The sequence below is a fragment of the Eleutherodactylus coqui genome, chromosome 6 (genome assembly GCF_035609145.1).
Source record: "Eleutherodactylus coqui strain aEleCoq1 chromosome 6, aEleCoq1.hap1, whole genome shotgun sequence".
NCBI lineage: Eukaryota > Metazoa > Chordata > Amphibia > Anura > Eleutherodactylidae > Eleutherodactylus > Eleutherodactylus coqui.
Genome location: NC_089842.1, coordinates 217,545,658 through 217,567,229, shown reverse-complemented (window position 1 = coordinate 217,567,229; position 21,572 = coordinate 217,545,658). Strand labels below are relative to the sequence as shown.

The window sequence follows — 21,572 nt, the reverse complement described above, 5'->3', positions numbered from 1 at the left end:
GGACTCAAAACGCGCGGTCAGACTTCTCAAAGACTCAAGAATCGGAACTTGTTCCCCATAGAAGTGCAATCCGTAGAAGTGACCGCTCGTGTGACTGTCACATGTGACATCTGCCAGAGTGGGCGATGGCCTATGTTACCCAGAAGTTGTGGTCAATGGAAATGTTTGCAGAGCCCAAAGTCCACAGAGACCGCAAGGAGATCTGCGCAAATCTCTACAGGAGCGTAACCGAGAGATCCTGAAATAACATCAGAACCACGGATAGTCTGGGACCGTGGCCAAGAAGATAGAAAAGACCTCCCCGTCACAGGATGTCTCTATACAGGAACATGAGCGGTCTCTCTATTAATCCCTCTTCCTATAGATGGACACGAGCTGTCTTTTTTAATCCCGCTCCGTATAGATGGACATGAGCTGTCTCTCTACTAATCCCTCTTCCTATAAATGAACATCAGCTATCTACTTATCACTCTCTCTCTATAAACATGAGCCGTCTCTTTATTAATCCTTCTTCCTATAGTTGGACACGAGCTGTCTCTCTATTAATCGCTCTCTCTATAGATGAACATTTGGTCTCTATGAGCTGTATATTACCTGTGGTCTCAGTGAGTGGTCTCTCGATTACCTGAGGTCGCTCTATTACCTGTGGTCTCTGTGAGCGGTCTCTCTACTATCTGAGGTCTCTATGAGTGGTCTCTCTACTACCTTCGTTTCTGTAAGCAGTCTCTCTATTACCTGCGGTCTCTTGAGTGGTCTCTCCATTACCTGTGGTCTCTGGGAGTGGCCTCTCGATTGCTTGCGGTTTCTGTGAGTGGTCTCTCAAATACTTGCAGTTTCTGTGAGTGGTCTCTCTATTACCTGTGGTCTCTGTGAGTGGTCCCTCGATTACTTGCGGTTTCTGTGAGAGGTCTTTCCATAACCTGCAATTTCTCTGAGTGGTCTATCTACTACCTGTGGTCTCTCTATTACCTGCGGTGTCTGTGAGCGGTCTCTCTATTGCCTGTGGTCTCTCTATTACCTGCGGTCTATCTACTACCTGTGGTCTCTGTAAGTGGTCTCTCGATTACCTGCGGTCTCTGTGAGCGGTCTCTCTACTACCTGAGGTCTCTGTGAGCGGTCTCTCTACTACCTAAGGTCTCTGTGACTGGTCTCTCTACTACTTGAGATCTCTGTGAGTGGTCTCTCTACTACCTGCATTGTAAGCAGTCTCCCTATTACCTGCGGTCTCTGTGAGTAGTTTCTCTACTGCCTGTGGTCTCTGTGAGTGGTCTCTCCAATACCTGCAGTTTCTCTATTACGTAAGGGCTCTCTATTACCTGTGGTTTCTGTGAGCGGTCTCTCTATAACCTGAGGTCTTTCTATTACCTGTGGTCTCTGTGAGTGGTCTTGAGTGGTCTCTCTATTACCTGTGGTCCCTCTATTACCTGCAGTCTCTCTATTACTTGTGGTCTGTGCGAGTGATCTCTAGATTACCTGCGATCTCTGTGAGTTGACTCTCTACTACTTGAGGTCTCTGTGAGCGGTCTCTCTACTACCTGAGGTCTCTGTGAGTGGTCTCTCTACTACCTGCGTTTCTGTAAGCAGTCTCTCGATTACCTGCGGTCTCTGTGAGTGGTTACTCTATTACCTGTGGTCTCTGTGAGTGGTCTCTCTATTTACTGCAGTCTCTGCGAGTGGTCTATCTAATACCTGCGGTTTCTCTGAGTAGTCTATCTACTACCTGCGGTCTCTGTGAGCGGTCTCTCTCTTGCCTGTGGTCTCTCAATTACCTGCGGTCTGTCTACTACCTGTAGTTTCTGTGAGTGGTCTCTCTATTACCTGCAATCTCTCTATTACCTGTGGTCTCTGTGAGTAGTTTTTCTACTACCTGTGGTCTCTGTGAATGGTCTCTCTATTACCTGCAGTTTCTCTTTTAGCTGAGGTCTCTGTGAGTGGTCTTGAGTGGTCTCTCTATTACCTGTGATCCCTCTATTACCTGCAGTCTCACTATTACTTGCGGTCTCTACAAGTGATCTCTAGATTACCTGCGATCTCTGTGAGTTGACTCTCTACCACCTGAGATCTCTGTCAGCGGTCTCTCTACTACCTGAGGTCTCTGTGAGTGGTCTCTCTCCTACCTGCGTTTCTGTAAGCAGTCTCTCTATTACCTGCGGTCTCTGTGAGTGGTTACTCTATTACCTGTGGTCTCTGTAAGTGGTCTCTCTATTAACCGCGGTCTCTGCGAGTGGTCTATCTAATACCTGCGGTTTCTTTTAGTGGTCAATCTACTACCTGCGGTCTCTGTGAGTGGTCTCTCTATTACCTGCAGTCTCTCTATTACCTGCGGTCTCTGTGATTAGTCTCTCTACTACCTGGGGTCTCTGTAAGTGGCCTATCTATTACCTGCGGTTTCTGTGAGCGGTCTCTCTATTACCTGAGGTCTCTCTATTACCTATGGTCTTTGTGAGCGGTCTCTCTATTACCTGCAGTTTCTCTATTACCTAAGGGCTCTTTATTACCTGTGGTCCCTGTGAGCAGTCTCTCTATTACCTGAGATCTCTCTATTACCTGTGGTCTCTGTGAGTGGTCTTGAGTGGTCTCTCTATTATCTGTGGTTCCTGTGAGTAGTCTCTCTATTACCTGCGGTCCCTCTATTACCTGCAGTCTCTTTATTACTTGTGGTCTCTGCGAGTGATCTCTAGATTACCTGCGATCTCTGTGAGTTGACTGTCTACTACTAGAGGTCTCTGTGAGCGGTCCCTCTATTACCTGCAGTCTCTCTATTACTTGTGGTCTCTACGAGTGATTTCTAGATTACCTGCGATCTCTGTGAGTTGACTCTCTACCACCTGAGGTCTCTGTGAGCAGTCTCTCTACTACCTGAGGTTTCTTTGAGCGGTCTATCCACAACCTGCGGTCTCTCTAAGTGGTCTCTCTATTACCTGCAGTCTCTCTATTACCTCTGGTCTCTGTGAGCGGTCTCTCTGTTACCTGTGATCTCTGTGATTGGTCTTGAGTGGTCTCTCAATTACCTGAGGTCTCTGTGAATGGTCTCTCTATTACCTGTGGTCTCTGTGAGTAGTCTCTCTATTACCTGCGGTCTCTGTGAGTAGTCTCTCTATTACCTGCGGTCTCTGTGAGTGGTCTCTCTATTACCTGCGGTCTCTGTGAGTAGTCTCTCTATTACCTGCGGTCTCTGGAGTGGTCTCTCTATTACCTGTGGTCTCCGTGAGTAGTCTCTCTATTACCTGTGGTCTCTGTGAATGGCCTATCTATTACCTGCGGTTTCTGTGAGCGGTCTCTCTATTACCTGTGGTCTTTGTGAGCGGTCCCTTTATTACCTGCGGTCTCTCTATTACCTGAGGTCTCTCTATTACCTGAGGTCTCTCTATTTCCTGTGGTCTCTGTGAGAGGTCTCTCTATTACCTGCGGTTTCTGTAAGCGGTCACTCTATTATCTAATGTCTCGCTATAACCTGTGGTCTGTGTGAGCGGTCTCTCTATTACCTGAAGTCTCTCTATTACCTGTCGTCACTGTGAGTAGTCTCTCTATTACCTGAGGTCTCTCTATTTCCTCTGGTCTTTGTGAGTGGTCTCTCTATTACCTACAATTCTGTAAGTGGTCTCTCTATTACCTGTGGTCTCTGTGAGTAGTCTCTTTATTACCTGCTGTCTCTTTGAGTGGTCTATCTACTACCTGAGGTCTCTGTGAGTGGTCTCTCTATTTCCTGTGGTCTCTGTGAGCGGTCTCTCTACTACCTGAGGTCTCTCTATTACCTGTGGTCTCTGTGAGCGGTCTCTCTATTACCTGTGGTCTCTCTATTTCCTATGGTCTTTGTGAGTGGTCTCTCTATTACCTACAATTCTGTAAGGGTTCTCTCTATTATCTGCGGTCTCTGTGAGCGGTCTATTTACTACTTATGCTCTCTATGAGTGGTCTCTCTATTACCTGTGGTCTCTGTGAGTGGTCTCTCTATTACCTGCGGTCTCTGAGAGAGGTCTCTCTATTACCTGTGGTCTTTGTGAGTGGTCTATTACCTGTGGTGTCTCTGAGTGATGTGTCTATTACCTGCGGTGTCTGTGAGTGGTCTTTTTACCTGAGGTCTTTGTGAGTGGTCTCTCTATTTCTTATGGTCTCTGTGAGCGGTCTCTCTATTACCTGTGGTCTCTGAGAGAGGTCTCTCTATTACCTGTGGTCTCTGTGAGTGGTCTGTCTATTACCTGCGGTGTCTCTGAGTGGTCTTTTTATTACCTGAGGTCTCTGTGAGTGGTCTATCTTGCGGTCTCTCCTGGAATGAGATAACTGCAAGTAGCTGTAATGACCAGTTGGCCTCCTCTGCTGGCATGGCTGGACAGGTTTGAGCGCCCCCGCTGGCAGATACGTGCACAGTCCCTGTAATTAATGTGTATTGGCCTCTGAGCTGCCACTGTTCGCTGTGTGCAGCAGCCATGTCATACAATTGCACTTCCATCAGGCACGACTCCCGTGGAATAAGCGATTTCCTTCAGCATGGACACCCCCGCCTCATAGCCGGCCGAACCGGTTATATACATGCACCTGCCACAGCCAAACCTGCAGACCTGCATCAGGAGACAGGCAGTCTCTTATAACACTCCAGCACCAATATAACCTCCAGAGACATCATATATGTGACTGATAGCAGCTCCTCTTATTACGCTCTATACTGATAGAACCTCTAGAGACATCATATATGTGACGGATATCAGCAGCTTCGCCTATAACGTTCCAGCATTCATATAACCTCCAGAGACATTTATATCATTTGACTGATATCAGACTCTCCTCTTATAACACTCCAGCATTTATTAAACCTCCAGAGACATATGCATCATATGTATTACGGATATCAGCTGCTCTTATACGCTCATTGTATAACATCCCGACAAAGAGGCTCTAGTACCCTGTTGTACTGCCTCTACCTTGAATACAAGATGTGATACAGGCGGGTATGGAGGCTCTAGTGCCCTGTTGTACCGCCTCTAGCTTGGATACAGGATCTGATACGGACAGACATGGAGGCTCTAGTACCCTGTTGTACCACCTCTAGCTTGGATACAAGATGTGATACAGACAGGCATGGAGGCTCTAGTACCCTGTTGTACCGCCTCTAGCTTGGATACAAGATGTGATACGGACAGGCATGGAGGCTCTAGTGCCCTGTTGTACCGCCTCTATCTTGGATACAAGATGTGATACGGACAGGCATGGAGGCTCTAGTACCCTGTTGAGGCGCTCACCCTGAGGTCTCTAGACACGAACACGGTCATAGTCCTCGCCCAAACTACACCTGGATTAATCGCTGAAGACAACCCAATTCCCTGTAGCATCCAGTTTCATCATTCAAGACACGACTGCAAACACAGGTGACGGTGTGTGACAGAGGCCGTACATGTAATGGGGGCCTTGAGACCAAATGTCCTTCATCCAGGCACCTGGAAACTGTGCCCACAGACAGAGGGGTCTGTAACGATGGCGCCGCCTGTCTCTGGATGGTGGACAACAAAACAGTTGAAGCTGCTTGTGCTTGTCGGACGATCAAATGGTCCTCTCTACTAGTGGTCTGTCGGGGCATCCTGAGCCCAGTTACCTTGTGTGCCCCCATCCAATGGTCCCAACACCTCCTAACAGTCTGGTCATATGCTTCTCTGTACTGGTGGTCTGTAGGGGGCCTCTTGACCCCGGTCACCTTGTGTGCCCCCATCCACTGGTTCCAACACCTGCTAATAGTCTGGTCAGATGCTCCTCTCTACTGGTGGTCTGTCGGGGCCTCCTGAGCCCGGTTACTTAGTGTACCCCCATCCACTGGCCACAACACCTCCTAACAGTCTGGTCAGAGGCTCCTCTCTACTGGTGGTCTGTAGGGGGCGTCCTGAGCCCGGTCTTCTTGTGAGCTCTCACACATCCACTCGTCCCAACACCTCCTAACAGTCTGGTAAGCCGCTCCTCTCTACTGCTGGTCTGTCTGGGTCATCTTGAACCCGGTCACCGTGCATGCCCTCACACATTTACGGGCCCCAACACCTCCTAACAGTCTGCTCAGAGGCTCCTCTCTACTAGTGGTCTGTCTGGGTCGTCTTGAGACCGGTCACCTTGTGAGCCCTCACGCATCCACTGGTCGCAACACCTCCTAACAGTCTGGTCAGAGGCTCCTCTCTACTGGTGGTCTGTCAGGGGCGTCCTGAGCCCGGTCACCATGTGTGCCCCCATTCACTGATCTCAACACCTCCTACCGTGTTTCCCACTGTCTTATATTATTCTTTGCCCCAAAAAGGGCACAGTGTCTTATTTTTTTGGGGGGGGCTTATACTCACCTGGTCCGCAGCGCCCCAATGCCTCACGATGATCTTCAGTGGCGGCACTGCATCCTCCTCGTGACGGGGCTTTGAATACCCCACCTCCAGCAAAGTGAGCGCTGTGATCACACCTGGCGCTCGATGAGCCAATCACAGCCTAGTCAGTGATGTCATTCACTGAATGGCTGTGATTGGCTCATCGAGCGCTGGCTGTGATTGGCTAACTGAGTGCCGGCAGCTAATCACAGCGGGGCGGGTTATTCAAAGCCCCATCACCAGCAGTAGCTCCGCTATGAGATGAGGAGGATGCAGCCTACCGCAGTGCCGCCAAAGACCTTTGGGACGCCGCAGAGCAGGTGAGTATTGTTTTTTTTTTTTTTTAGTTGGGCACCTGAGCTAGGTCCTATTTTTGGGGGAGGCCTTATATTTCAAGCCTTCCCAGAAAACCTGATAGGTTTTACTATTGGGGTAGGACCTATTTTTGGGGAAACACTGTAACAGTCTGGTCAGATGCTCCTCTCTATTGGTGGTCTGTAGGGGGCGTCCTGAGCCCCGTCACCTTGTGTGCCCTCACACATCCACTGGTCCTAACACCTCCTAACAGTCGGGTCAGACAATCTTCTCTACTGGTGGTCTGTAGGGGGCGTCCTGAGCCCCGTCACCTTGTGTGCCCTCACACATCCACTGGTCCTAACACCTCCTAACAGTCTGGTCAGACAATCTTCTTTACTGGTGGTCTGTAGTGGGTGTCCTGAGCCCAGTCCCCTTTTGTGCCTCCACCCAATGGCCCCAACACCTTCTAATAGTCTGGTCAGGCTCTCCTCTCTACTCGTGGTCTGCCGGGGGCGTCCTAAGCCGGTCAGCTTGTGTGCCGTCACACATCCACTGGTCCCAACACCTCCTAACAGTCTGGTCAGACAATCTTCTCTACTGGTGGTCTGTAGGGGGCGTCCTGAGCCCGGTCAGCTTGTGTGTCCTCACACATCCACTGGTCCCAACACCTCGTAACAGTCTGGTCAGACGATCCTCTATACTGGTGGTCTGTAGGGGGCGTCCTGAGCCTGGTGACTATGTATGCCCTCACACATCCACGGTCCCACCACCTCGTAACAGTCTGGTCAGACGATTCTCTATACTGGTGGTCTGTAGGGGGAGTCCTGAGCCCGGTGACCTTGTATGCCCTCACACATCCACTGGTCCCACCACTTCGTAACTGTCTGGTCAGACAATCCTCTCTACTGGTGGTCTGTAGGGGGCGTCCTGAGCCTGGTTGCCTTGTGTGCCCTCACGCATCCATTAGTCCCAACGCCTTGTAACAGTCTGGTCAGAACAGCTGGTGGGGGACAATTCATCGATACGACCATCCAGCTTCTCACATCACAATAATGCGCCCCTCTCAGACCCTGGTAACGGGGTGACATCTATTCTCTGCGTCGTAGAGGAGTCTAGTGGTCAACAAGCTCTACACAAGCAGAAGAAGAGGTCACCACACACAAGTAGCCTCTGAGAGCCTTTAATAGGCCAAGGGGAACTGTTCATGTAATCCCACCACAACTCTCATCCTTTACATATCTGCCTGAGATGGAACTGCAGGACGGGTTCTGCAGCAGCACGACAACTTCTTCCGGGGGCAGGGTGTTTTTTTTGTTTTTTTTACAAACAGTGTAACGGTCCAAAACTGATATAATCTCCAGAGACATTTATATCATGTGTGATATCAGCTGATCCTCTAATAATTCATGCTATTACATAGGACTGCCGGTCACATCTACTACATTATATGTCCTCAGAGAGTTATCACTGTGTTATCTGTGCGGTTACATAGGACTGCCGGTCACATCTACTGCATTATATGTCCTCAGACAGATATCACTGTTATCTCTGTGTTACATAGGACTGCAGGTTACATCTACTACATTATCTGTCCTCAGGCAGCTAGCACTGTGTTATTTGTGGGGGTTACATAGGACTGTGGGTCACATCTACTACATTATCTGTCCTCTGCGAATTAACACTGTGTTCTCTGTGCGGTTACATGGGACTGCAGGTCACATCTACTGCATTATCTGTCCTCAGAGAGATATCACTCTGTTATCTGCGGGGTTACATAGGACTGCCGGTCCCATCTACTGCATTATATGTCCTCAGACAGATATCACTGTTATCTCTGTGTTACATAGGACTGCAGGTTACATCTACTACATTATCTGTCCTCAGGCAGCTAGCACTGTGTTATTTGTGGGGGTTACATAGGACTGTGGGTCACATCTACTACATTATGTGTCCTCTGCGAGTTATCACTGTGTTATCTGCGCGTTTACATAGGACTGCAGGTCTCATCTACTACATTATCTGTACTCTGCGTAATCACTGTGTTCTCTGTGGTGTTATATAGGACTGCAGGTCACATCTACTACCTTGTCTGTCCTCAGAGAGTTATCACTGTGTTTTCTGCGGGGTTACATGGGACTGCAAGTGACATATACATCACTGGCTACATCCTGGACCTGCAATATGTGGGGGCGGCTCTGCCGTACACTGCTGCATTAGTCGTTACAATGTATAATGATGGTGGCGCACTAGCACACTCGTCCCATTACCAATACACATAGAGCAGTCGCAGTTAGCGCTGGCATCAGGCGTAAGAAGGCAGACACGATTTATTAGGCTTTTGGGGGTCTTTTTGTATATGTCTGGGCGCTAAACGGTGCAATGCGCCATTCAAAGTGAATTTTCCGCTGCTCGCCATTACTATCCTATTTCCAGCATGGCGGTGTTGTCCGCTGCTGCAGTCCGGTAAAAGTTTCATCTGCCCGTTATGTGAAGCTTCCCTCCCGGAGATCTCTTCCTCGTCGCCTCCTGTCTCCTCACTCGTTGGCCGCGCTCTAATCCCGACGGGCTATCGTGAGCATTTAACCCCTCGGATAAGCTGCATTGAAATGTGTTTGGAATGTCAAAGTCAAGTACGGACGAGGAGGTGAGCAGCAGCGCCCCCCAGGATGGATAACCGGCACTCACCTCACTCATGGTGCCGGTCTGCTCGGTGCTGCAGCCTCTCGTCTCTTGCTGTCTGGGATACGCTCCGTCTCACAGGCACACATATATATGCAATGTATATAAATATATATATCCCGCCGCTGCCGGAGCGCCGCTGCTGAGTGACAGCTGTTGGCAGCCAATGGGAATCTCCTCAGTCATTTGCTGCATTTCCAAAAAAGGGCGCTGAGTGGTTGCATGGTGAATGAACGGTGCCCGGCCGTAACCCCCTCACTGCCGGAGCAGCCTCTTCCCTGTGGAGAGGGGCACGGGGTGGAAGGGTTGCAGCATGGTCGGGGTTAACGCTGCGGTGTTTAATTATTGCTTCCTATAAAGGGTACGGTGACGGAGCCCCAAGAGCTGACAATCGTCACCATGGAAAGGATGGAGAGGCGGCAGAGGGGAAAGAGTTAATAACTGGGCTCCAGCGCCAATGATGATGAGGGAAAGGATTATAACAGCTGGAGGGGCAGATGCTGAGCCTGGCACGCCGCCATCTTCCACTCTCTCCGGGGAAGGGGGAGGGGGGCTGCCATGCAGCGGATTTGACAATGATTAAAGGGCCGGGAGGTCCCTTGATTTTCCCTGTCCGCCTCCTGTCAGGTATAATTGTGCTAATCGCCAAAAGTGCAGCAAGGAAAGGGTGAATGCCGAATATAAGATGATCAGCAGGGCGATTTATAGCATTACTACACCCCCAATCATTATATCACTGTAAGACCCATATCACTGCTCCCCAATAACATTTTACTGCCACTATATACCGGTACCCCCAATTATTATATCACTGCAATTCAAATTACTATATCACTGCAAGCCCTATATCACTGTACCCCCATTATGTCTCTGCACCCCCAATTATTATATCACTGCATGACCCATATCCCTGTACCCCAATAACATTGTACCCCCACTATATCCCAGTACTCCCAATTATTATATCACTGCACCCCCAATTATATGACTTCAACCCGAATTACTATGTTACTGCAAGCATTATCACTGTACCCCAGTTATGTCACTGCACCCCCAAATATATCACTGCAAGACCCATATCACTGCATCCCAATAACATTGTACCCCCACTATATAACGATACTACCAATCATTATATCACCGTATATCACTGTACCCCTAATTACTATATCACTGCACCCGAATAACATTGTACCACCACTATATACCGGTACTTCCATTTATTATATCACTGCAAACCCCATATCACTGTACCTCGATTTTATCACTGTACCCCCAATTATTGTCGTATATCCCTGCAAGCCCCATATTCCTGTACCTCCAATTATTATATCAGTACGCCCTCATTATTACATCACTGCACCCAAAATATTATATCACTGTACCCCAAATTATATTACTGCACCTCACATTATATCACTGTACCCCCTATTATTATATCACCGCACCCACAATTATATCACTGCTGCTCAAATTATTATATAACTGCTCCCCTAATATATCCTTAATTCACTGAAAAGGACCCACTAGAAAATCTAATTTTTATTATTAAAAAATAACTTTTATTTATCCTATTAAAAATTGACAAACATATATGACAACAAAATTTTTTAAAAATAATGCCTCCGTTATCAATGCTGTGTTAGCAAAGAATAACAGTAATTTTGATATTTGTTATTTCTTTTGTGGAGGTATAAAAGTGTAATAGGGAACACCCTGAAATTGGTCTGTTACCCAGAGATACAAGGGTCACAGAGTAACCAGTTGGCCCAGATTCGGCCTTGACTGTATTAAGGAATAAACCGAAGGTCTCCTATAATTATTCCACTACTTTGGTGCAGTTTATTATAATTTGTTGAAACTGGTACACACGTAGTTATTCTCAAAAAAACGTGGATATTTCGGAAGATATTGCACTCCTAAGGCGCAATGAGTGATATTTTTTTGCAATCGATGCGCCTTCTTTTGTTAAAACGATCGACGCGTTTCCTCGGCTCCTAATTATTTAGCCGATTCATCAGGATCAGAGTATCATGTTGTATTATTGTCCACTCAGGGATATATAACTGGGTGTTTACAAGATCGCACGAGAGGCGTGATGCTCAAATTACGATAAAGAGCAGTTAATTTTCCTAGCAATAATAGCCCACTTTGGTTACCAAGTTAGAGGCTACTTTACTGGAAAAAGATGTTTGCTCAGATACAGATATGCGATTGAGTCTATGATGACGTCTGATGAATTTAGGGCGCAATCATAGAAACATGTAATGCACTGCGGTGCTGTCATGCGTGTTATGTTTGCCGTTAAAGAGGCAATTATAGATGAGTGTATATGTTTCCACCATATAGTGCTGTAAGGTTATTCAAACGCCGAGAATGAGCTGAGGTAGCTGAATGAGCTAGATAACATTGCTCATTGAAAAGTCAGCTAACCACTGTATAGCTCAAATGAAATAATTGAGGCGCTATGAATCAGCTAAGGTAGCTGAATGAGCTAGATACTATTGCTCAATAAAGGTCAGCAAACCACTATGTAGCTCATTGCAATTGTTCAAGTGTTATGCATCAGCTGAGGTAGCTGCATGAGCTAGGTGATATTGCTCATTGGGGGTCAGCTCACCACTATATAGCCTATTGAAATTATTCAAGTGCTATGAAACAGCTGAGGTAGCTGACTGAGCTAGATAACATTGCTCATTGGAAATCAGCTAACCTCCTAAGTTGATTCATGCCTTTGCAAACGTTTGGAGTGTTTAGCTTGATGTTGCCCACTCCAAATGTACACACATACACACACACAATCGCAGAGCAACCGCTGAGATCAGTGTCTCATGATATTCTGGCAGTATCTAGCTCATTCAGCTACCTTAGCTGATTCATAGCGCCTCAATTATTTCATTTGAGCTATACAGTGGTTAGCTGACTTTTCAATGAGCAATGTTATCTAGCTCATTCAGCTACCTCAGCTCATTCTCGGCGTTTGAATAACCTTACAGCACTATATGGTGGAAACATATACACTCATCTATAATTGCCTCTTTAACGGCAAACATAACACGCATGACAGCACCGCAGTGCATTACATGTTTCTATGATTGCAACCTAAATTCATCAGACGTCATCATAGACTCAATCGCATATCTGTATCTGAGCAAACATCTCTTTTTCCAGTAAAGCAGCCTCTAACTTGGTAACCAAAGTGGGCTATTATTGCTAGGAAAATTAACTGCTCTTTATCGTAATTTGAGCATCACGCCTCTCGTGCGATCTTGTAAACACCCAGTTATATATCCCTGAGTGGACAATAATACAACATGATACTCTGATCCTGATGAATCGGCTAAATAATTAGGAGCCGAGGAAACGCGTCGATCGTTTTAACAAAAGAAGGCGCATCGATTGCAAAAAAATATCACTCATTGCGCCTTAGGAGTGCAATATCTTCCGAAATATCCACGTTTTTTTGAGAATAACTACGTGTGTACCAGTTTCAACAAATTATAATAAACTGCACCAAAGTAGTGGAATAATTATACGAGACCTTCGGTTTATTCCTTAATACAGTCAAGGCCGAATCTGGGCCAACTGGTTACTCTGTGACCCTTGTATCTCTGGGTAACAGACCAAGTTCAGGGTGTTCCCTATTACACTTTTATACCTCCACAAAAGAAATAACAAATATCAAAATTACTGTTATTCTTTGCTAACACAGCATTGATAACGGAGGCATTATTTTAAAAAAATTTTGTTGTCATATATGTTTGTCAATTTTTAATAGGATAAATAAAAGTTATTTTTTAATAATAAAAATTAGATTTTCTAGTGGGTCCTTTTCAGTGAATTAATCTATACAATACTAGAACCCTACTGTCTCAGTGAATAAATACCTAATATATCTTTGCACTATCCCATTATTATATTCTTACACGCCATAAATTAAAGTACCCCGATTATTATATGACTGCACCCCGATTACATTCCTGTATCCCCATTATTATATGACAACACTCTCATTATTACATCCAGGCGATATCTCTACATTCATGGCTTCCAGTCACAGCCGGCATTCCAGAGGTCAGATGTCATTCTGGGACTTGTGCTGCGAGAATGTCATGGAGGCTGCTTGGCTGTTATGGAGCTGTTCGGTGCGGGCCCCAGGGAAGGAGCCCACCTCTTATCCGGCACCCCGAGACCACTTACTGCCCTTAGCAGCCAATCACAGCACAGCTCTCACTCCTTATACTGCTGAGGTAAAGTGTAAGCTGCGCTGTGATTGGCTGCTAGGGGCAGTAAGTGGTCTCGGGGTGTCGGATAAGAGGTGGGCTCCTTGTTCATGGCCCACCCTGTACAGCGAGGCTTTTACACCGGACCATTCTCGTTTACACGCGCCAGTGACGTCACCGTCCGCTCGTTTGCTTTCACTCAGATGCATCGTTGGCTCGTTCACTGAGGGTCATTCAGTGTCGTTTACATTCACTGAACTGATCGAGAAGTGCGCGAGCCGTGATGACTTCTATGTCTGCATAAAACGAACAACGAGTGAGAAGCGTTTACACTAAACGATTATCGCTCACTTTCGCACTTTTGACCAATTTTTTGAAGAATCTCCTGGAGGCGCGGTGGGAGCAGAAGCCAAAGAGACATGAAGGTGTGGCCTCTGTCAACCAATCAGATTCCAATTCTCATTTGGTTGCTATGGTAACTGCTCCACTTCTCCCAGTTTTCAACTATTTTAAACTGGTTTCCCGGGCATTAATTATTGATGGCCCATCCTCCTGATAAGTCATTAACCCCTTAAGGATGCAGCTTTTTTTTTTAATTCAATTTTTGGTTTTCCTCCCCACTCCAAAAAATTATAACTCCGTTAATGTCGCTATCTGCAGGTTGTTTTTTTGCGAGACAAGTTGTTTTTTTTCATTGGTACTGTACTGAAAAAACTTTTTAAAAAATTTCCAAGTTGAATGAAAAAAAAAGGCCATTTTGTCAGATTTAGGAGGCTTGTAGGCGGGGTTGTCTTGTTTCTATGGCACACTGCCGCAAAATTGACGTGATAACTCTATTCTACAGGTCAGTGCGAATATAATGATACTAAGCTTATATTTTCTGCTGTATTGCTTAAAAATATATACCTGTATATATTTTTTTCTGGCGCCAATTTCTGACCGCTGTAAATGTTTTTATCTTCCCGCCGGTAGGGTTTGTCCTTTGCGGGACGACCTGCGGTTTCTATGGGTACCATTGTGGAGTACATATGGCACAATTGGCGGTGTATCTTTCTGCCAACAAATAATGTATTACTTTGATAGATTGAACTTGCAAAGATACCAAATCTTTTATTATGAATACAGAAAAAAGAGGGTTTTTTTAAACTCTTAGTATAATACTAAACACTGCTAATAAAAAAAAAAAAAAAACTTTACTCTTCACTTAAACTTCTTTTTTTAGCCCCATAGGGGACTTGAACTTGCGATGGTTTGATCACTTATCCTATATACTGCAATGCTATAGTATTGCAAGATATAGTATTTTTGCCAGAAGGCCCTGAGTTGCCATGACAACTGAACGCTATCTTGCAATCTTATCGCAGGAGGTTTTAGGACCCCCAAGTTCAAGTCGGGGCATTGAAAGGGTTAAAAGCCGTGATCAGCATGAAGGCTAATAGTGACTGTTGCCTGCGGGTGTCAGCTTTCAAAGAGAGCTGGTATCTGCCGTCTATAGAGTGGAACTGGCTACTGATCCTGCTCCCTATATACCCCAACACCGGAGGGCATAGATGTACACCCAAAAGTGTAAAGAGGTTAATAGTTGATCAGTGGGGGTCCGCCACTCTGGATCCCCAATGATCAGCGACTATTGAGCGACTTGCTCAGTATTGTCAGGTCCCACTTTTTCCATGGGTCAAAAACACTCGTCTATGCGATTTGTTTTTTTTGGCTGATAGTCAGCCCATATAAAACCGCCCTCACTTTCTGTGTTTTCCATTCAGCGCCCCCTAGTGTCCTTCCAGTATGCTGAGAATGGCAGCGAGACAGAGACCTGCATGGAAACATTTAAAATTGAGACATCTTTGGTGTAACACACGCATAATGTAGTGATGGGACCTGCAGTCCTATGTAACCGCACAGATAACACAGTGAATCTTTTTATTATAAAAGTAAAAAACATTACAGGGCGTAATAACAAAATAGCAAAATAACAGAAAAAGTTGCCAAATACAGTTGCAAGAAACATATATACATATTTACAAAATAACAGAACAGAAATATTTGCAAGAAATAATAGCCAAACATATATTCATATTTACAAAATTTTACATAAACAGTAGAAGAGTGAAAACTGGTCCGGCCGCCTCCCCAATCACACATATCCCATTTATACAACCAAATTTACATTACAAAACATAACAAAAACAAGACAACCTATCCCATAATCCTGTAGTGCTACATATTCCAACCTACTAAATAGAGAAAAAACACACATTAGTAAAACAACCCCCCCCCCTCCCCTCCTAAACTACACACGCATCACCCTCTATCCATCCCCTGGTCCACTGCCAATACCTGCCAATCATGCTTGTAAACATATAAGTTTTTTGTTTTTATATATATATATATATATATATATATATATATATATACACACCCACATAACATAAATACTAATCCCCCCACAAAAACTCAAAACATAAAGCCCCCCACCAAAACGCATAATACCACCCATTAAACATGATACCACCCACGAAAAACCATATAATGCATAATAATCCACAGCCTGAGGCCTCCTTCCCACGAACGGATTTCCGCCGCGTTGCCCGCAGCTATTAGGTTCTATTGAACCTATTAGCTCAGTGCTCACGGTGCGGAATTCCGCACCGTGAATTCACCCGTCCTCACCCGCGGCATGCTCTATTTGCCGCGGGTGTACGCGCAGCCGGCTTCCATTGCAGTCAATGGAAGCCGTCCGTCACAGTATCTTCCGCCGTAGAACAGCGGAAGATAGCGTGAAAACGCTTCCCCGACCACTGCCGCCGCGTCATGTGACACGGCCGGCTGCGCCATGTGACGCGGTGGGCGTGTCACATGACGCGGCGGAGGTGGGCAGGGAAGCGTCATGCGGGAGCGAGGACGCCGGATCCGCAGGTAAGTATGGGGTCTCCTGGGGGGGTGCCGTGACGGGCTCCACCGCAGAATTTCGCGGCGGAGCCCGTCACGGCCGTGTGCAGCCGGCCTTAATATACAGAACAGGAAAAATTAACAAAAACATAACCAATACCTCCATCCCTGGTTCGGGTCCTTTTATTCAACTTTTAACTTAAAACAAAACAAAAAGCTAGGGTGAAAGAATCCACCCCCCTACTGTGAAACAGCTCTCCAGGCTAGGGAACCCTAAAGCAAAAACCCCTCCAAAGGAAGGCTGCTCGAGGCCTACTTAACCTCTCAAACTCCAGAGAGCACACCTTCACCAGGTCACCGAGAACGTTCCTACTTACCTCGTCCTGGAGGATTTTATGATGCGTTGATACTAAGCACCGTGCGTTCCACGTGTAATACCTAACCACTAGACTTACTAAAACTAAAGTGCAGCGATCCCTGCCACCCAGATCTCTGAATGCTCCATAACACCACTCGGCTTAGGTAATGTCAGCCAGCCGAGGCCAACCGATGGAAACCCCTACCCTCTTGTATACCTCTATATTAAGGGACAATGGAGCAGAAAGTGGTCCATGCTCTTCAGAGTGTTGCCACATGCCTCCCGGGATCAACCCCTTTCCTCGGTGTTCCTGTGCTTCAAGTTGTCCCCCACATACAGCTTACCATGGAAGCAGCGCCAGGTCAAGTCCCAATACTTTGAGGGGATTCTTACCGAATTTAAAAGAAACAAACCCACCCTCAAAATCCCACCTGGGCAGTCTCTGAGGGCCAATGGATTCTGAAAGCGGGTTGCCAAAACCCTCTGGTCCAGCACACGCCTGGCCAGGCTGTAGACCCGTGACCAAAGAGATTCTGGCAAAATGCAGACACTTCCTAGGTATATCAACAAAGGGAGCAGGTAAGTCTTGATCAAGCAAACCCTTTCTCTCAGGGTCAAAGACCACTCTTTCCATTGATCCACCTTTTGAGCGGCATTCCTCAACCTGCCTTCCCAGTTTTTCTCAGGATAATTCCCTTGGTCGAAATTGATGCCAAAAATTTTAGCGGAATCTTGGGGTTCTGGGACAGCATCCGGAAGATCAAAAGCAGGATCTCCCTTTCCCAGCCAGAGAATCTTCTCGATTGATCTTTGACCTGGAGACCTCCAAGTAGCGGACAACTTCCAACATCACCCACCCGGCCTCCACATGAGAGGAGACAAAGATAGTAAAGTGATCAGCGTACGCCACTGTCCTCAAGGCTGGGTCCGGCACCCTCGGGTCCATCCTCACCCCCCCCCCCAACGGTCCCCCGTCTACCCTTCTGAGGAAGGGATTGACAGTGAATGCATAAAACAAGGGGCTCAGAGGGCATCTTTGATGGACACCAGACCCGACTACAAAAGGACGGCCAACCCAACCGTTCACGAGCGGGAAACTCTCGGCACCTGAATACAATGTTTTTAACCATTTTAAGAACCCCACCGGCAGACCGTATCTCAAAAGGACAGACCAAAGGTACTTGTGGTTTACTCGATCAAAAGCTTTAGCCTGATCCAGGGAAAGTAAAAACCCCTTCCAGAGACCCGCCCTGCCCTGCTCCACAGCCTCCCAGACACTCAGCACGGCACCAAACATGCTTTGACCCGGAACGGAGCAGTGCTGAGCCCCAGAAAGGAGCTGGGGTGCAAATTTCACCAACCTACTGAACAGCACTTTTGCCAGAATCTTTCTGTCCGCATTGAGGATTGCTATGGGACGCCAATTCTCAATACGGAGCAGATCTTCACCCTTTGACAGAATAATTAGGGCCGACTTCCTCATTGACTCCGGCAGAGCACCCGAGGATAGACATTTATTAAAAACCTTGGTCAAGAGGGGAACCAAAATTTCCTTAAAGGCTTTATAAAACTCAAATGTTAAGCCATCTGGGCCTGGAGACTTTTTGGACCGAAGCCTATCAATCGCCAGTCCGACTTCCTCTTCCGTAATTGCTTCTGTCAAAACACCAAAAGAGGGGTCTACTCCTGGTTTGGGAACGGTTTCTGCCAGGAAAGCCGAGATTCCGTCCAGATTAAGTTCTTTCCCGCCCAAGAGATACGTGTAGAAAGATCTGACAATCTCCAGGATCCCTGATCTGGACCTTTTCAGGGAGCCCGTACTGTCTAGCAGACCCATGACCAATTTACAACTCACTGACATCTCACAGTTCTTGTAGGGGTCAGGCGAGCGGTACTTCCCAAAATCCCTCTCAAGAACCAAAGATGCGTGTGTACCATACTGACATCTCTTGAGCAAGGATTTCACTCTGGAGATCTCCTCGCGGCTACCTCCAGTCGAGACCAAACGCTCGAGTTTCCCCCTAAGGCTCTGATACATATGCTTTCTGTTCAGGCTTCTGAGGTTGGAGATCTGTCAGAAGAACCTTCTTACCCGATGTTTGAACGTCTCCCACCACTCTGACTTATTGCTGCATAGGCCCAGTAGTGGTTCCTGGCTCTGAAGAAAATCATCAAAGGACAGTCTTATTTCCGCTTCTTCCAGGAGTGACAAATTCAACTTTCATAAACCTTTGCCCATCCGAGGGGTCTCTGTGACATTCAGAGAAAAAAGAATTATACAGTGGTTGGAGAGCTCCACCTCCACCACCGATAACGGTGAGGAAACGGCTTCCTCCTTTAAGTAAAACCTATCTATCCTAGACCTGCAATAACTACCTTTAAACCAAGTGAATCCCGTGCGCCTTTTTGTGTGCCGAACGTGGACATCCACAAGGCGTACCGCACTAACTACGCTATTTAACTCAACGCTATCATAGCCTAGTCGGTCGTTGGAACCTCTTCTATCACAGAGCCTCGTAACATTATTAAAGTCTCCTCCAAAGACCAGTTGCCGGCTTGTAAAAAGGTAAGGCTTAATTCTCATAAAGAGGTCTTTGCGCTCCCACTTTGACTGGGGTCCATAGATGTTAATAAGACACAACTCTTGACCTCCCATGAGAATATCCAAGATCAGGCACCTCCCCATTTCCAGCTCGATAACCCATCTGCATTCTACCTGTGTGGTCTTAAAAAGGACCGCCACCCCGCTATACGGCTCGGCGTTAGAGACCAATAGGAGGCTCCGCACCTCCACTCATGCTTGGCTTTGTACATGACTGACAAATCTGTCAGCCTGGTCTCTTCCAAAAAAAAATCTCAGCTTCAACTCGGCTGAGAAAATCAAAGGCCGCAAACCTAGCCGCATCTGACTTAATGCTGGCAACATTAATGGATGCCAGCGTCAACAGGGTGAGTGCCGCCATCATTGGTGATCGAGCTGGATGGCTTTCCTCTGACTCACCCCCTCCTCCCTGTCGGAAGAAGAGGTCTCTCCTTTGTTTCTTTTTAGTGAAACTGAGAGATCCATATCACCGCTCTCATCATAACCTTCACCTTCCGGCTTCAGGGTAGCCCCCTTCCTGGAGGAAACCAGGTCCCCCCACAGAAAGAGACCCAGTGTACCCCGGGGTTCCTTCCTCAATTATCTCTGCCACCACCTCCGGCACCTCTCCCCCAGCCTCTTCCCCTGGCAGGGAAGAGAAGGGGGTTATCAAGGGCTTGATAGCGGTTAGAGAGGTCGACCGTAAGCGAACCGATGGGGCCTTCCTTTGGTATCTGCACCAGAGTGAGTGGGACCAAGTCATCCCACACTAGAGAGGAAGAACCCCTTTTTTTCTTTCTTGTTCTTCCCTTACCCTTTTTTTCTGCTTTTGCCATTTTTCGTTTTCCTCGTCCGCACTGTCTTCACAGGAGGATCCAGCAGAATTGGCAGCCACCTCCTCTCTCCATCCTCCTGGTTTCCTCATCCACATCGCTATCCCTTGGGGCCTCAGCAGCTCGACTCCCCTCCTGCCCTCGCTGGCCAGACACCCCACCGAGACCCTGTAGCTCTTCCTCCTCCCTGTTGCCACCAGCTTCGCCCCTGGAGCGGCGGGTCCGCTGACCCTCCAAATGAGCTCGGCCGATGTTGGCAAAGGATAAGGGACAACGACTGAATGTGTGCCCTAAAGCACCACACAGGTTACACCGAATGCTGCCACAGGATGAGGATGTGTGGTCTCTGCCCCCACAGAGCGCACACACCAGCACCTTACACTGTGCGCTGAAATGTGTGGGGTCCTCGCACCTGAGGCAGACCTTCGGCTGCCCCTGGTAGAAAGCCAGAATCCTGTCCCTTCCCAGGAACGCAGAAGAAGGGATGTGGGTAACAGAATTACCTGCATGTTTCAACTTTACCATGAAAGTCCAGGCCCCTGACCAGATACCGTGTGCGTCCCTGTTTTTCTGGGGAGGATGGAGAATCTCCCCATACCTGCCCATCCAGGTCATGATGTCAACATAAGAGAGAGACTCGTTACTAGTCAAAACGGTCACTCTCTTAGTGTCATTCTAGCGGGAAATTGCTTGAACCACAAAATCTCACCACTCGGGCTCCGTCTGAGCCAGCTCGTATTTTGACCAGAAGAGCTCGAGCCCCTCCAGTCTCACGAAGCTGACATCAAACAGGGAGGTCCCAAAGGGGTGAATCAGGGCAAAGTTGTCACTCGCCCTGAATTCTATCCCGAGGAGAAGCTCCACCACCCTAGTACGCTTAGGGCAGGCATCACTGCCTCCCCATCGGAGACGGACCACATTCCTTCTGGACGCCCCCCCCCCCCCCCGGCCTGGCTGTAGGAAGCCACCATGCCTCTTCTCCCTGCCTTTGCTCTCGGAAGGCCCCTGTGCCAAATCTATCTATCCAAAAGGATAGGTCGCGTTTTTCACCCTCTATAGTGACCGACCTCTCCCCCCTCTTTAAGGCGGATTTGTTGTAGGTTCTTGTATTGGGTAACCACTTTTTTGGGGGTCCACCGCAGGGCCCTTATTGGGGCCACCCGACGGCGGATGGCCCCCCAACCTCCCAGGATGTTTGGGATCACCCGATGCCGGATAATCCCCTTTATCCAGGCCCACCGCAGGGCCTTTCTGGGGGCCACGCGATGCCGTTTGATCCACCACCTCCGCAGCCTTTTTTGTCATTCTACCTGGATCATCCGACGCCAGATAACCCCCACACTTAGGAATCTTGCTGTCAGACACCACCAGCTTCTGTCCGTC

At 47.5% G+C, this 21,572-nt stretch overlaps 1 protein-coding gene across 1 annotated transcript in view; it reads right to left on the bottom strand.

Annotated features, from left to right (window-relative positions):
* PCP4L1 (Purkinje cell protein 4 like 1) overlaps window positions 1-9,463 on the bottom strand; it is a 54,838-nt gene extending 45,375 nt beyond the window's left edge. Inside the window, exon 1 of the mRNA XM_066605877.1 lies at window positions 9,312-9,463. Within this exon, the coding sequence (XP_066461974.1) occupies window positions 9,312-9,320 (9 nt within the window). The 5' untranslated portion in view covers window positions 9,321-9,463. The remainder of the gene's footprint in view (window positions 1-9,311) is intronic.
* Window positions 9,464-21,572: the final 12,109 nt, after the last annotated feature.